This window comes from Perognathus longimembris, chromosome 7 (genome assembly GCF_023159225.1).
Source record: "Perognathus longimembris pacificus isolate PPM17 chromosome 7, ASM2315922v1, whole genome shotgun sequence".
NCBI lineage: Eukaryota > Metazoa > Chordata > Mammalia > Rodentia > Heteromyidae > Perognathus > Perognathus longimembris.
The window spans coordinates 6,115,443-6,131,555 of record NC_063167.1 but is presented as its reverse complement, the minus strand read 5'-3'; the positions used below and the strand labels follow the sequence as shown (position 1 = coordinate 6,131,555).

General features: G+C 41.6%; 1 protein-coding gene across 2 annotated transcripts in view; it reads right to left on the bottom strand.

Annotated features, from left to right (window-relative positions):
- The window catches only part of Ube4b (ubiquitination factor E4B), a 114,592-nt gene that overhangs the window by 38,305 nt on the left and 60,174 nt on the right, over positions 1-16,113 (bottom strand). For both annotated transcript variants that reach the window (XM_048350205.1, XM_048350204.1), the window contains 8 exons: positions 15,435-15,549; positions 10,468-10,551; positions 6,822-6,878; positions 6,182-6,298; positions 5,991-6,089; positions 4,859-4,972; positions 3,545-3,743; positions 1,341-1,479 (listed from right to left, as the gene is read on the bottom strand). In XM_048350205.1, the coding sequence (XP_048206162.1) occupies positions 1,341-1,479; positions 3,545-3,743; positions 4,859-4,972; positions 5,991-6,089; positions 6,182-6,298; positions 6,822-6,878; positions 10,468-10,551; positions 15,435-15,549 (924 nt within the window). The remainder of the gene's footprint in view (positions 1-1,340; positions 1,480-3,544; positions 3,744-4,858; positions 4,973-5,990; positions 6,090-6,181; positions 6,299-6,821; positions 6,879-10,467; positions 10,552-15,434; positions 15,550-16,113) is intronic.

Here is a 16,113-nt window from a genome sequence, read left to right as displayed (position 1 = left end):
ACACTTGTATCACCTCACTGACAAGGACACAGGTCAGGGGCACACCAACATCTCAGAAGATCAGAAGAGTGCTGCCACAAAGGGGCAGATGCTATCACTGAAATGGATCCACCAGAGTCAGTGGGAGTGGTCTGGTGTCCCGATGACCTTGATGAGATGAAACCTGAAATCAGAGTCTGAAATCCACATAAGCCTCTCTCAAGATCTAATGAGATTAGCAGGGCTAAGATAAACTTAAAATAAAAGATCTACTTGGCCTGAAAGACATACACCAATAAGAAAGAATTCTTTTTAGGTCTCTTTAGGTTATAAAGCGTTTCTCAATAAATTTCCAAAGACATAAGTAACTCAGACCTAGAAATCAATAATGATTGATGGATAAACCTGAAGAACCTACAATTTAAACAATACATAAATAAATGGACAAGTGAAAAAATAAAAATATTTTGAACTAAATAATAAAGGCCTGTCACACTAAAAATGTAGAATGTAGTTAAAGCCAGACTTATAGGAAAAGAAAATATTCTTAGGGCTGGGGATATGGCCTAGTGGCAATAGAGCTTGCCTCGTATACATGAGGCCCTGGGTTCGATTCCCCAGCACCACATATACGGAAAACGGCCAGAAGTGGCGCTGTGGCTCAAGTGGCAGAGTGCTATCCTTGAGCAAAAGGAAGCCAGGGACAGTGCTCAGGCCCTGAGTCCAAGGCCCAGGACTGGCCAAAAAAAATAAAAACAAAAACAAAAAAAAAAGAAAATATTTTTAAATGCAAGCAAGGTGGAGAAAAATATAAGTATGCATCTCACGAGAAAATAAAAGCACCAACAAAAAAAGAAAATTAAGACTCAGAACAGAAGTAAATATTTAAGATCCTACAAACAGCCAGGTTTGAAGTGGTGCTGTGGCTCAAGTGGTAGAGTGCTAGACTTGAGCAAAAGAAGCTCAGGGACATGGCTCAGGTCCTGAGTTCAAGGCCTAGAACTGACAAAAAGGAAAGAAAATAAGGTTACTGTTTCAAAGTCTAAGGGGAGGGGGAAGTCTAGAAGCCAAGAGAATCTCGAAAATGGCTCATGTGAAAACCATGTCTAGTGGAAGGACATGGGAGGTTGAAGCAGTCACACACAGACAAGACACATAGGATTCAGAACTCCCAGGAATCAAGGTTTGGATCACTTTAGCCAGGAAAGACTTGAGGACATGTAGGAAGAAGACATGGCAGCAGACACAGTGGTACACTGTAAGGTACAAACTCCACAATCAAATCCTCTGGTCACAATGGAACTGCTCCCTTAGAAAAAGCAGGCATCAGCAATTCTAGGACATGGCAGCAAGGCACATACCTATTCAGCTCCCGTATGGCCCGGAGTCTGCGGATATAGCGACGACAACTGGGTAGAATAGAGAGGTGGTGGGCATGTAGGGTGAGAAAGAAGCATTCTGTGGGGAATTTTGGCTCAGAAAACGGAGGCTGGTCTCCATCTAGGAAAAATAACAAGATTCCCCAAGTCAAATCTATTCTAAGTATAAGTCAATGCAAACATTCAGTTTAGAAAACTTCTCTTGAATTTTCCAAAAGTTTAAGCATACTTGCATTAATAAGCAGGTATCTTGCACAGACTATTTAAGTGTTTTTACAGATTTCTATTAACAGACTTTTATGGTGTGTCTTCCTGATTGATGTACCCTATAAAATCATTCCCAATTTTCAGTACACAAATATCTCAAATATACTAACATGTCAGTACACAAATTTTATTCTTTTTTTTTTTTTTGCCAGTCCTGGGCCTTGAACTCAGGGCCTGAGCACTGTCCCTGGCTTCTTTTTGCTCAAGGCTAGCACTCTGCCACTTGAGCCACAGCGCCACCTCTGGCCATTTTCTATATATATGTGGTGCTGAGGAATCGAACCCAGGGCTTCATGTATACGAGGCAAGCGCTCTTGCCACTAGGCCATATTCCCAGCCCCAGTACACAAATTTTAAATGGTACTAAGTAACATTAGTAAATTACAAATATTTCCCTGCATATTTGTAGTTTCTAATTTTTCTCCATTAAAAATAGCATGCGTGAAGCCAGGCATCAATGCTTCCACCTGTAATCCCAGCTAATCAAGAAGATGAGATATGTGGATAAAGGTTCAACGCCAGTCTGAGCAGGAAAGTCAACAAGACTCTGAACTCCAATTAACCACCAAACAGTCAAAAAGTGGAGCTGTGGCTCAGTGGTAGAGCAGTAACCTGGAGCATAAAAGTTCAGGGACAGGACCCAGCCCCCGAGAATAAGCACTATACTCTCCCAGCATGTGTGAGACCCTGACTTTAACACCTAGCACTTGGAGGAAAAAAAAAAAAAAAGGTTATCAAGACTATCTCAAAGAACAAGCCAGGTATTGTTGTGTACATGGGTGATTCCAGCTATCCACAAAGTATAGGTAAGAAGACTAAGGCAATGTTCTTGTGCTGTCTGCGGGAAAAAGTACAAGATCCTACTGGAAATAACTAAAGAAAGAAAAAAAAAGCTAGAAGTGTAGCTTTCGTGATAGAGCACCTGCCTACAAGGTTTTGAGTTTAATCCCCACTGCCTACAAGGTTTTGAGTTTAATCCTCAGTTTAAAAAAAAAAAAAAGTACTGTTATGCACAAGAAAAGCTCCCTGGCTTTAGGGGCAAAGTGGAATCACTGAGAAAAACACTACGTATTTTGTTTTGTTTTGAACTGATACAATAATTCCATTTGCATAACTGATACAATAATTCCATTTGCATATAGCCCAAGGAAGGAAAATCTGGGAAACTCTTACATCCAATTAACCATCAAATAGCCAAAAATGGAGGTGTGGCTTCAGTGGTAGAGCTCTAAGCCCTCAGCAAAAAAGCTCAAGGACAGTGCACCAAAAAAATAAATAAATAAAAAGAGAAAGAAAGAAAAGGGCTGATTTTGATGTCCATCGTTATACAATATGTGCTATGTTAACCAATAGGAAGGATGAATATTACCATACCTTCAAAATATTCATATTTTCAAAATAATCATTCATCATGAAATACTTAAGTTTTTTTTTTGTGTGTGTGTACCAGTACTAGGGCTTGAACTCAGCTCAGGGACTCATGCTTTTGCTTGGCTTTCTTGCTTATGGTGTTCTACCACTTCAGTCACATCTCCAGTTCAGTATTTTGTCAGTTCATAAGAGATACTGTCTCAAGAACTTTTTGATCTGGGCTGGCTTCAAAGCTCGATCTCCCAGGTCTAGTCTCCTAAGTAGTTAGGATTATGGACATGAGCCACTAACACCCAGCAGAGAACCTTAGCTGATGGAGTATATGTAAAATCAATCTATGTAATAACTGAGTTGCTATCATTTTAAAAATGTTTTATAACCAGGAATAATATATTCCCATTCATAGGCTCTGTGTATCTATTTTGGCTAATAAAAGCAAGGACCTGTATAAATATTCACTGTATAAATATTTGGTGTGCACCAATATCACAAATTTATCCAGGTAAAAGGCTGGTATCTCATGACCCAGCAATGAACAAACTACTCACAAAGTTCACTCAGCCACTCGTTCACATCCTCCATTGTTGCATTCACTCGTGTCTCATCATTGGGGAGAGTAATCCGACATCTTGGGTGGAATATATATGTGGGATCAACTGTTTCTAACTTGATTTTTGTACTTAGCTGCTGAAGTACCCAAAGGAAATTGAGCATAAATCCATCTGTAGATACCAATCTATCATCTGTCTGTGAAGTATGGGAAAAAAAAGTTACTTAAAATACTGATCTGAGCACAAATTTTGGAACAAACACCACATATCCTAAAGCCAGTAAGAGCACACGGGGTCACTGTCAACTCTGAGGACAGTCACACGTCCTCCACCCTAAACCTGATCACGATGACCCCAATGGTCAAATGCTACATCATACTTTACAGGGGAGGAAATGAAGGCCAAAGGAAATGAAAGTCAAAGGATGTAAGCAGTTAACCTCAAAGCCTCGAGATTAGTAAGGAGAAGCTCACTAAATGTTACTTCCTTTTTTATTTCCCCTGAAAACCACCTGAACAAACAATTCTCCTTGTTACCAAGTAATCCAGTTTCTCTAGCTGGAAGCATTAATAACAACAATTGTAAGGTGACCAATACCACCTGAGTGATTGCTGGGCACCCAGCACTGGTCTAACAGTACTTCATCTACAGGTATGGTATCACTATCATCCGCTCTTAGTAGATGCGAAAACCAAGGCACAGAACTATGGTCTCAGTTTTAGAAATGAGGCTACAATTTTTTTTCTGCTTCCAAGTCACATCATTTATTAGGTTACTATTTTTAATTGTTATTTTAAAGGTGATGTACAGAGCATTTGTTAGTTTGATAATAATGTAGGAGGTTTGTCCCTTTGACGTCCTCTCAGACCACATAACCCCATTCCCCACCTCTCCTACCAAGACTGCTGTACTTATGACCTAGTGACTGGCCTGCTTGGGTCTCCTCCAGACCTCATTTTCCACACACAGATTCTCCTTATGGTCCTCATACGTGAGATCAACCCCAGCCCATGACTGCCTTTCTCTATTTTGTGCACTCTCCCAACTACAAAAAGCCTGTCAGAGTACAGGGGTTGCACCAAACCTAGCTCATTTCCACCTTGTGCCTTACATTCATCTAGAAGACTTTTTCCCCCCTGTTTTACAATGGCTGGTTCTTTCCCATCAGTCAGAGCTCTATTCAAATGTCACCACTTCAGAAAGGCATTCCCCACGACCTGATCAAAAACCACAACAGTACTCCACCACGAGCAAGTCATGCAGAAGGGATTTAGGGAGCAAGTGAAGGCAAAAGTGTCTCAGGAACCCTACCTGCATCTGGGCCTTCTTTATATTGGCATTGACGACAGCTGCCATGTATCCCAGGGCAGCCTCGCGGGTTTCACCATTCAACAGAACACTATGCAGAATCTTGAACAGCTCTTGCTAGATTATTTGAAAAAAAGAAGACCAACATTTAACTCCACAAGACAGTCACCCACTTCCTGCATTCTCTCTTCTCCCACTTTTACCCACTTCAGGACAGCCTGACCACAAGAGGTATACATGACACACACAAATGCACTCAGGATGAGAAAACAGTAGAAAGGCAATGTGTGGAGTTATGGTCTTAGTGAAACTTTTCAAAACTTTGCCAAGGGCAAAGTAAGATGAACCTGGTTACCCAAAACTGTACGTTTTTACTTTTATGTTTCAGAATTGAAGACAAGTTACGTTAGTCTACATTGGGGCAAGCAGGTCAGCAAGAGGTTTGTACAATCTAATACCTCTCCCTCACCCTCGAAATTTAAATGGCTAAGGGCAGGCACAGAGGTAACATGGCCACTGAATACAGGACTAGTCCCAGGGTACTGCTCATAGAGGAAGCACAGTGTGGCTGTAGCTAATACCCAAGACATGAAGAGCTGGGGATGGAGCTCCTCTGACTTGCATGCATGGGGTGCCGAGGTTAATTCCCAACACCAGCAAATCAGGAAAAAGACAGAAATTAATTATACACAGCTTATTATTTTTGTTATTTGTTTTCCTTTGCCAGGACTGGGGCTTGAGCTCAGGGTCTTATACTTGTAAGGCCTGCTTACTTAGCTAGTGCAAGTCTTCTTTAGAAATATCTAAGGACTTGTTTTTGTTCTTTACAGGGCTTCAACTCAGGGCCTCGGCACTGTCCTGAGCTCAAGGCTGGCACTCTTCCACTCCAAACCATAGCTCTACTTCCAGCTTTCTGGAGGTTAGAGAAAAGAGTCTCATAGACTTTCCTGCCCAGGCTGGCTTTGGACTGTGATCCTCAGATCTCAGCCTCTTGAGTAGCTAGGATTATAGGCATGAGTCACAAATGCCTGGCTCTAAGGGCTTTTTATTGGCATTTGTGCATTGGCAGCAACCAGTCTACAAAACAAGGAGTTCTCTACCAACAACTGATCCTTCATCCATTTTAAACACCTACCCTTCCCAACTCCAAGTAATGCTGTAGTGATTGGCTGACCACACGGGTGTTTTCCAGGGTAATGGCAGGACCTGAGAAATACTTTTCCACCACTTTAGCCTGGAAAGAGAAAGAAAGAAAACACTGAAGGAGCAAAGGGTGGGAAGGACACAGGACAAAGAGCAGCAAATTTGAGTGGTCACTGGACTTACATCATCTTCTGCAAACACTGAGAAGCTAAAGAAGGCCCCCAGGTAAGACAGTCTCTGCAGCTCCCGTCCAGAACCAGGGCTTAAGGGCTTCGGCAACCACAAGGGCAAAGAGGCAACCTAGGCACAGGGAAAAGGCTGGTCAAGCTGCTGAGCAGGAAGCAGGGAGGAGGCAGTAGGCAGAGTTCTCAGCAGCTGATTCTAGTCACCAGCACAATGGCTGATTCTGAACATCTCAAAACACAAGGCACAATAGTGTCAAAAGCCCTGGCAGAACTTTCCTACGTTAACAGAGGAAAATCCTCCAACTATGCATTTCCACACTTAGGTTTCAAGACAGGCTTAGATAGCATTCAAAAGAACCATTCTGATACTCCCAAAGGAACCAAGTACATCTTCCCTAGCACGTGTTGTGCTCTAGAAAATACTTTTCTCCTCAAAATAACAGGAGTGAAACACTTCATTGCAAGAAATGTCATATACAATAGCAGTTTAATGGTAAGAGCCTCTGATGTATTTTCTACCTCTACTTACACCCAAATGCCTTTAAGAGAGGTTCTTTTAATTGTTGTTGTTCAAGATGTTGCTTCTGTATTATTACAGGGTCACTGACAATATGTGAACACACCAAATAGAAACTTACCAAATTGCAGACGGGGTGCGTCTTTCCAAACTTGGTTTCACAGAGTTCACCTAATGCCTGAAAACAAGATAAAAATAATTAAAATCAATGTATTGCATCTCAAAGTGCTGCTTTGTGCAGCAGCAAAGGATACCTTTAACTGCCGCTTTTAAACATGTACACTTGCTCCATGATGCCATCAACCTTAAACTTTTTTGACTTCACAAGCATTTAAAATGCATGGCGTTCTCAACGTTGGGAAGGCTAAGGCAGGAGAGTTTTGAGTTCCAGGCCAGCCTGAGCTACAAAGTTAGTCTCTGTCTCAAAAAACAAACAGCAAAAAGAATACAATAAAGCTGAAATATAAACAAAATAAGAAATCAAATACTTTATTCTCAGACATAACTCCTGCTGGTATTTTTATGAACTTTCTAAACATATTTTATACATATATGTAAAGAAATGCACTTAGGATTTAAAGAGCCATCAAATTGGGCAAGGGTGGACATGCCTAAAACCTTAGTATTTGAAAGGCCAAGAAGTATTTGAATTTAAGGCCAACCTGGGGTGACTTTAACCAGGAAGCAGCAACATGCTTAGGGGGCAAGGGTAATGGAGTGGGCAAACAAAAGAAGGGAGTAAGGGTGAGCAAATGTAGCCATTACATTCATTGTATGGACTATAGTGATGAGTGCAGGGAAATTGAGGAGAATGAAGGACAGTGTAACACTTATCATGAAGCATTGTATTCATAACATAGGTAATTGTAACTTCTTTGTATAATTACTTTAAAAAAAGCAAGCTATCCAGGCTGAGAATATGGCCTAGTGGTAGAGTGCTTGCCTCACATACACGGAGCCCTGTGTTGGATTCCTCAGCACCACATATATAGAAAAGGCCAGAAGTGGCACCGTGGCTCAAGTGGTAGAGTGCCAGCCTTGAGCAAAAAGAAGCCAGGGACAGAGGTCAGGCCCTGAGTTTAAGCCTCAGAACTGGCCAAAAAAGAAAAGAAAAGAAAACAAGAAAAGAAAAGCTATAATTCAGAATCTTAAAAGCACAACTTGGTTTCAAGCTATGTGGTATTTGTGAGGATTCCAAGTGTTCTTAAGTGTTCCAATCATTCTCTCTTTAGAGAATTATGACGAGTACTTTTTGCGGTAAACAGCTGCCTCGAATTCAATCAAACAATACTGAGTATGGATTCCACTTTCTGTCTGGTTTAGCCACAACCATAGGAGTTGCTAAACAGCCAAGGAAGCTCTGGATGGATGTTTAGCACTGATAAAAGTTAATAACTCATATTTTAAACACTGCATTATTTGTAATGGTGCATGCCTGTAGGTCCAGCAAGGGGGGGAGGCCTCTGTGTGGCTCAGGGAGCCGGATGGAAGCTCAAGCGCTCACTGTCCAGTGCAGAGTATCACACACTTTGCTGCACATCAGGATCACAGGGGAAGCCTAGAAAATCCTGGTGCCATGCTGTGCCCTCCAGGATTGAAGTCACAGTGCCTGGGGCTGGGCGCCAGGTGTGAGCATTTTAACTTTTATTATAATTGCTGTTGGCTTTTTTGAGAGAGGTGTCTCTGGGGATCCTCCTGCTTTGCCTCTTGAGTGCTTGAGTTATAGTCACGCAACACCATACATAGTGGCCAAATTATTTTTTTAAGGTCCCCCAGTGACTCCAACATAAGACACAGTAGGGTTCACTGACCTAGAGAAAAATCCCAATTCTTTCTCCCCTACCCCCTGCCCTCATCCTGGGGCTAGACCTCTGGGTATGGACGCTGTTCCTCAAGGCTAGTGCTCTACCACTTGAGCCAGTACCACTTCTGGCTTTTTCTGAATAGTTATTACAGTTAAGAGTCTCAGATTTGGGGATGGGAATATGGTCTAGTGGTAAAGCGCTCGCCTCTTATACACGAAGCCCTGGGTTCGATTCCCCAGCACCACATAGAGAAAATGGCCAGAAGTGGTGCTGTGGCTCAAGTGGCAGAGTGCTAGCCTTGAGCAAAAAGAAGCCAGGGACAGTGCTCAGGCCCTGAGTCCAAGCCCCAGGACTGGCAAACAACAACAACAAAAAAGGTCTCAGACTTTCCTGACAAGGCTCGCTTAAAACTATAATCCTCAGCTGTCAGCTCCCGAGTACCTACAATTACAAGCATGAGCCACAGGTACCTGACCCAAATTATTTGATTTGGTTTCAGCTGTCTTCTCTTCTTGCCTCTCATTATTGTTCTCTCTCACTGAACCTACCCTATTGTACAAAGATCAGTAATGGCCCCAAATAAAATTACTGCCTACAACAATGGAAGCTTTTATCTTTAGACCAAGAAGGACATTTTGTTGATATCTGACACTAACAACTCCTCATTGAAACACTAAGCTAATTCAAACTACAATCAAAAAGCCAACAACTGGGGGCTGGGAATATGGCCTAGTGGCAAAAGTGCTTGCCTCATATACATGAAGCCCTGGGTTCAATTCCTCGGCACCACATATATAGAAAATACCCAGAAGTGGCACTGTGGCTCAAGTGGCAGAGTGCTAGCCTTGAGCAAAAAGAAGCCGGGGACAGTGCTCAGGCCCTGAGTCCAAGCCCAAGGACTGACAAAAAAAAAAAAAGAATCCCTTCTCACTTTCTGATTTCCCATGTTTAAATGTCGTGATGATGGACTTGCTTTTGAAAAATAAATGCACCTTTTGTATGCACCTTGGTTGTACCACTATCACAGGGCAATTCCTACCTGTTATGATATGGTGTGAATTCTGTGGTGCATTATGAGTACCTTGATGGAAAGCATCTTGTCTCATAGGCACCTGTGACCCAGCACTAATACAGAACATCCCCAGTAAGTGAATGGACTCAAATCAGTAATGGCAAGAGGAATGCAGTAAAAATAAGCAAATAAAGATAAATAAAAAATAATGTCATCGTGGCCTCAATTTATACAAGGTTGCATACATACATACATACAGTAAACTAATTTCCTGTTCTGACATTTTGTCCTTATTTCTAGAACTTAAAAAGAAATTAAGGAGCTCTATCATTTTTCTTAGTTTAAGAAAAGTGACTGCATTACTTTAAAAAAATATATCTTGCGCTGGTACTAGGACTTGAGCTCAAGGCCAAGGTACTCTCCCTAAGCTCTTTTACTGGACCTAGCACTGAGCCATAGCTTCACTTCTGGTTTTTGGTGGTTAACTGGAGATAAGAGTCTCTTGGCTTTGTCTGCCTGCCTGAGCTGGCTTTGAACTACCATCCTCAGATCTCAGCCTCCTCATAGCCAGGATTTATAGGCATGAGCCACCAATGCCTGGCTACATTATTTTTCTGTAAGGCAAAATCTTATCACATGCCAGGTATATTAGCACAGGCCTGTGACCGTAGCACTTGGGAAGCTGAGGCAGGAGTACAGTATGATGACCCTGTCAGTGCCCCACTGACAGGTGCCTAGGACTGAAAGAGGCAGACTGCGTCCCAGCTGCTGTTTTAACTCAGCTGCGCACTGCACACCATGCACTGCAGGGCAAACACAACCATTTCATGTGTTACATGAAAAACAACATTATTCAGAGACCTGAAAGAAAAGCTCATGTTAAAGAAATCAGAGAAAAGAGCATTTATTCAGTGTGCTAAAATTAAAAAAAAAAAATGAACAAGGCTTACCATAAGGGGGTATTTAAAGTAGTCACTATCAAGCGAGCACTCTTTGGCAGCAAGAGCCAGGCCTTGTAAAATGGGAATAAAGATCTGTAAGAAAAGAACCCAAATTACAACTAGAAGTTTAAAAAACATACACACATATATACATATGTATGTGTGTGTATATATGTATATGTGTGTGTATATATATGTTATATATATATATATATGAACAGGAATCCTGTTAAATAAGATGCTGTATCTAAATGTCTAGGCTTTCCCACTCCTCACTGAGAGAAAAGCTTTTCTGCACATAGTCGGCAGTAGTCTGTAGTTCAGCCAGTATGCTAACCTGTCCACCAAAGAGGCTAACCTCGGAGTAATGCAGCTGTGTTTCCCAGAAGTAAGAGGATTTTGATGAACACTAGTATCTTGGCAGGACTTTCAGTAATTCAGCAGAAAACCACCTATATGGACAGTAGTAAGCCTTGCAGGGATCTTTGATCTAGCAACTCAATTCTGCACATCTCAGCAACTACATTCTTAATTAATAAGCATCTATAATGTGTAAGGAAAGTAGACCAAATATTCTTTGTCCTCAACTCTATAAATATTTTTTTAATTCTGTTTACTACATTAAACTTGAAAGCAGATATACCTGATATATGTTCAATTTAATAAGAAGCAAAATTTATACAATCATCTGACATGAAAGCTCAAGGGTGCCCAAATTTACTTTTGCTTGTTTATCACTAACACTGGTAACACTGCAAGATTTCCCTAGCACAGTGCATTGCCAAACTTCACAGTGCAACCACTAATCTGTTTTTCCAAGGAGCTGGCTGAGAGTCAAGGCTAATAGCATCAAGCAGAAAATGTAAACATCAGTTGACAAACTCAATTACAAGTTTTAAAGGAAGTACACTAGATTCTCCTTTCCTACTAATTTCATCCCATTCTACTTAGAACGTTCATCATCACAATACAGCACCAAAAAAGGTGCCCTAGATTACAAGTATCTGTGGAATGTCTTGAGATATAAACATAGCACTGGAAGAGATCTCGCTAGTTTTCACCACTCAAACAATCAGGGTAGAAGTAATGTGCTTTCAGAAGCTAGTGAGAAATGGAGCCCTAACGCTCGGTATGGGTGTGGGGAATGCCAAACTGTGACCAAGAAGAGGCAAACAGACCAGAATCCCAAGAGTGAATTTCACAATTGATCATCTAGAAAAACATCCAAGTATGGTTTTTGTTTTTTTTTCTGAGGAATACTGTAACTATCTTTATACCTTCTATTGGAGCTATCTTTCTTAGGCAAGATTTAATTTATAATAAACAAAATATGACTATACAAACTATTTTAAAACAGTCAAACACTGACTACATATTTTTATTATCTTCATTTGTTTGCTTCTGTGCCTGTCCTGGGGCTTAAACTCAGGGCCTCCACGCTGTCCTTGAGTTTTTTGTGTTCAAGGGTAGTGCTCTACCACTTGAGTCACAACTCCACTTCTGGCCTTTTGGTGATAAAGAGTCTCGTGGACTTTACTACCCTGGCTGGTTTCAAACTGTGATCTTCGGATCTCGGCCTCCAGAGCAGCTAGGATTACAGGCATAAGCCACTTGTGCCCAGCTATGATCTCTTTATCTTAAATAATTCTAGCACTGGAGGAAAAAAATGCTCTATCTAATCATCCCACATACTAAATTATAGTTGTTCTTTATTACTATTTACATGTGAACAGCTCTCAATCATCTAAAGGAGGTAAAAGCTTTTACACTGAAAATTTTTCTGCCTTTGTGCAATTAAAAAAAAGTAACTTCAAGGCTGGGAATGTGGCTCAGTGGTAGAGTGCTTGCCTAGCATGCATGAAGCCATGGGTTTGATTCCTCAGTTCCACATAAACAGAAAAGGCCAGAAGTGGCACTGTGGCTCAAGTAGTAGAGTGTTAGCCTTGAGCATAGAGAGGCTCAGAGACTCAGGCCCTGAGTTCAAGCCCCAGGAGTGGCAAAAAAAAAAAAGGTAAATTTTTTTCTCTTCAGGAGCTCTATTTCACACTTGATATAAAACTCATGGTAAATGCACTACTATGCACCAACAGCTCTTGCCTATAATCCTAGTTGCTCATGAGGCTGAGATCTGAAGGTCATGGTTCAATGCCAGTCTGGGTAGACAAATCAGTGAGACTCTTGTCTCCAATTAACCAGCAAAATGCTGAAAGTCAAGATATAGCTGGCTCAAAAGGTAGAGAGCCAGCTTTGAGTGAAGAAGCTGAGTGAGAGTGTGAAGAGTTTTAGTGCCAGTACTGGCACACACACACAAACACAAACAGAAACCCACTGAGTTTTGGTGCCAGTACTGGTACAGACATACACAGAAACAGAAACCCCCAACCTCATGGTAACGTAAGGAAAGGCAATGAGTGTTAAAAGTTTTAGTAGTAACTGAAAATGTAGTAAACTTCTGTCATTAAAAACAGGACTGGGGCTGGGTATATAGCCTAGTGGCAAGAGTGCTTGCCTCGTATACATGAAGCCCTGGGTTCAATTCCCCAGCACCACATATACAGAAAAGGGCCAGAAGTGGCGCTGTGACTCAAGTGGCAGAGTGCTAGCCTTGAGCAAAAAGAAGCCAGGGACGGTGCTCAGGCCCTAAGTCCCAAGGCCCAGGACTGGCAAAAAGAAAAAAAAAAAAAAAAACAGGACTGAGGGTATAGCTCAAGTGGTAAAGCAACCTGAGTTGAAACCATTGTACCACTAAAACAAAGAGCATAGGGGATGTGGTTCAAGTATACAGTACCCTGGGCCGGGAATATGGCCTAGTGGTAAAGTGCTCACCTCGGATACATGAAGCCCTGGGTTCGATTCCTCAGCACCACATATATAGAAAAAAGCTGGAAGTGGCGCTGTGGCTCAAGAGGTAGTGTGCGAGCCTTGAGCAAAAAGAAGCCAAGGACAGTGCCCAGGCCCTGAGTCCATGCCCCAGGACTGGCAACAAAAACAAAAACCAAAGTATACAGTACCCTGTCTACCAAATGCAAGGCCTTGATTGCAAATCCCAGTGTGGGCAGAGGAGGGTGAATTTCAATTTGAGTTATTTTAAGTTTACCCCAATTACAAAGACCAAAAAGTTCATTTCATAACCTCAAGTAGGTTTATGAACAACACAGGCATCAGATGGCCCTTTCTGCCATTACTGTGTGTATAGTACACAGTGGCAACTACTCTGGGTGCCTGTTTTGGTAAAATAGTATAATTAATAATAATAAATAATTATGGGCACTTCACTCAAACCTTCCAAGACCATCACGTGTTTTCATGAGACTTGGTGTACATAGCTTTTGAAAGAAGAGGTCACTCTGCTGCCTTTATACTCCTATATGTCAACAAGACTATCAGTGAAGACAAGCCCAGGGACTGAATTCTAGAGAGAGTCCGTAACATTAGTAGGGATTTGTATTCTCTTTGAAGACTGCTGAAATAACAATTCCTGAGAATTTAGTCTTAAAACCAATAGTTATAATACTAGGTATAAACCAGTTTACAAAAGGTATTATGCATTATTGATTGCAACTGTTGTTTCTCCAGTCACACAAAAAAAGGGATAATTGAGTAAGCTGTAAGAAACTTTTAAAAATAATGTTTTCTTCATGGGAAAGGCCTGCATTTATGAATGCTCCAGGCTACAGAACAGCAAAGGAAAAGTACAGCTGAGTGTTACCTTCTGGGAAACTATCAAGACTCAGTAAACAGTTAAGAAACATATTTTCACTTGACTTTAACACAAATCACATTACAATGTGTAAGTATGAAGCAAATAAAATATAAATACTAAGATGTAATGCATCTTTTCCTAGTTTGGATCCTATGTGCTATGCAGGATTGAGCTAATTTGGTTATTGCATAACTAATCTCAGATACTCAGACAACCAATGTTTAGCACTGCTATGTGAAAAATAAATGTACATCATCTTATAGCCCCTCTTGTATTCTCATGATAAGAGTCCCTTGGAAATAAGGGATGCAGCTTTTTTTTTTTTTTGGTAGTTGGGCTTGAACTCAGGGCCTTGGCACTCTCCCTGAGCCTCTTTGAACTCAAAGCTAGCATGTTACCAATTCAGCCACAGTGCCATTTTCTGGTTTTCTGGTGGTTAACTAGAGGTAAGGGTCTCACTGGGACTTTTCTGCCCAGGCTGGTTTTGAACCATGATCCTCAGACCTCAGCCTCCTGAGAAGCTAGAATTATAGGCACAAGCCACCGGCACCTGGCTGGTACAAGGTTGTTGTTTTTTTTTTTTGCCAGTCATGAGGCATGAATTCAGGGCCTGAGCACTGTCCTTGGCTTCCTTTTGTTGAAGGCTAGCACTCTACCACTTGAGCCACAGCACCACTTCTGGCCTTTTCTGCTTACATGGTATTGAGGAATCGAATCCAGGGCTTCATGCATGCTAGGCAAGCACTCTACCACTAAGCCACATTCCCAGCCCAATAGGGCTCTTTTTATGTGTGTGTGTGCTGGTCCTGGAGCTTGAACTCAGAAACTGGATGTCATCTCTGAGCTTCTTTGGTCAAGGCTAGTGCTTCATCACTTGAACCACAGTGCCATTTATGCCTTTTTTGGAGTCATTTACTAGAGGTAAGAATCTCACAGACTTTCCTGCATGGGCTGGCTTTGAACTGTGATCCTTGGATGTCAGCCTCTTCAGTTGCTAGGATCACAGGCGTGAGCCAACTAGTGCCCAATAGGACTTTTATATTCCAAAGCACTTAACAAAGACCTTGTTTGGAAGACTGAATATCTGAACTGAGCACATGATTTGAATACCACAGCTGTCAAAGCCAGATTTCTCAAGAAAAGAATCTTAGGTTGGTCTACCTCTCAGCAAATAACAAGAATGCTGGAATGTGGGAAGAGAAGTTTCCAATATATTTAGGCATCAACTTTAGTATAGGCTAAAAAGTACAGTAGGAAACTCACAGGACCATACCTGCTTGAACACTTCTTCATCCTGATAAGTGGTCCTCACTAGTTCTTGAATGAAGCCATACGGGAGATTCCTGCACAGCATGTAGGGCACAAGGAAGGACGGCTGCTGCATGGACCTGTGGACCCACAAAAGCCAAAGGCTACAGTGAAGTGATCTCACAATGCAGAACAAATATAAGCACATGGCAGGACTACCTGCCCAGTCAGAAGCCAAACTTGAAATCTCCCAAATATTCTGTATAAGATTTAGCCAATGAAACCTTTCTAACCACTCGTAGTCATTTCTTTGTCTTCTAATGAAGTGCTATAAGTAATTTCAAAGATCTCATCTTCCTTCACAGTCCATTAAAACTGCAGCACTAGCGGGTAGGGGATTTAGCTAAGTGGAAGAGCATTTGCCTGACAAATGCAAGGCCCTGAGTTCAGTCCTCAGCTCTGGAGGAGGAAAAAAAAAAAAAGAGCTTAAAAAAACACACCAAGCCCTGAAGCATTAAAGGTTAGCACTGGTAGCTCACATCTGTAATACTAGATACTTAGGACCTTAGATCTGAGGGTTGTGCCAGCCTGGGTGGCAAAGTCCCTGAGATTCTTATCTCCAATGAATCACCAAAAACCCTTGGAAGTAGAGCTGTGTTTCAATTGGTAGAGTGCTAGCATTGAGCTAAAAAGCTCAAGAACTA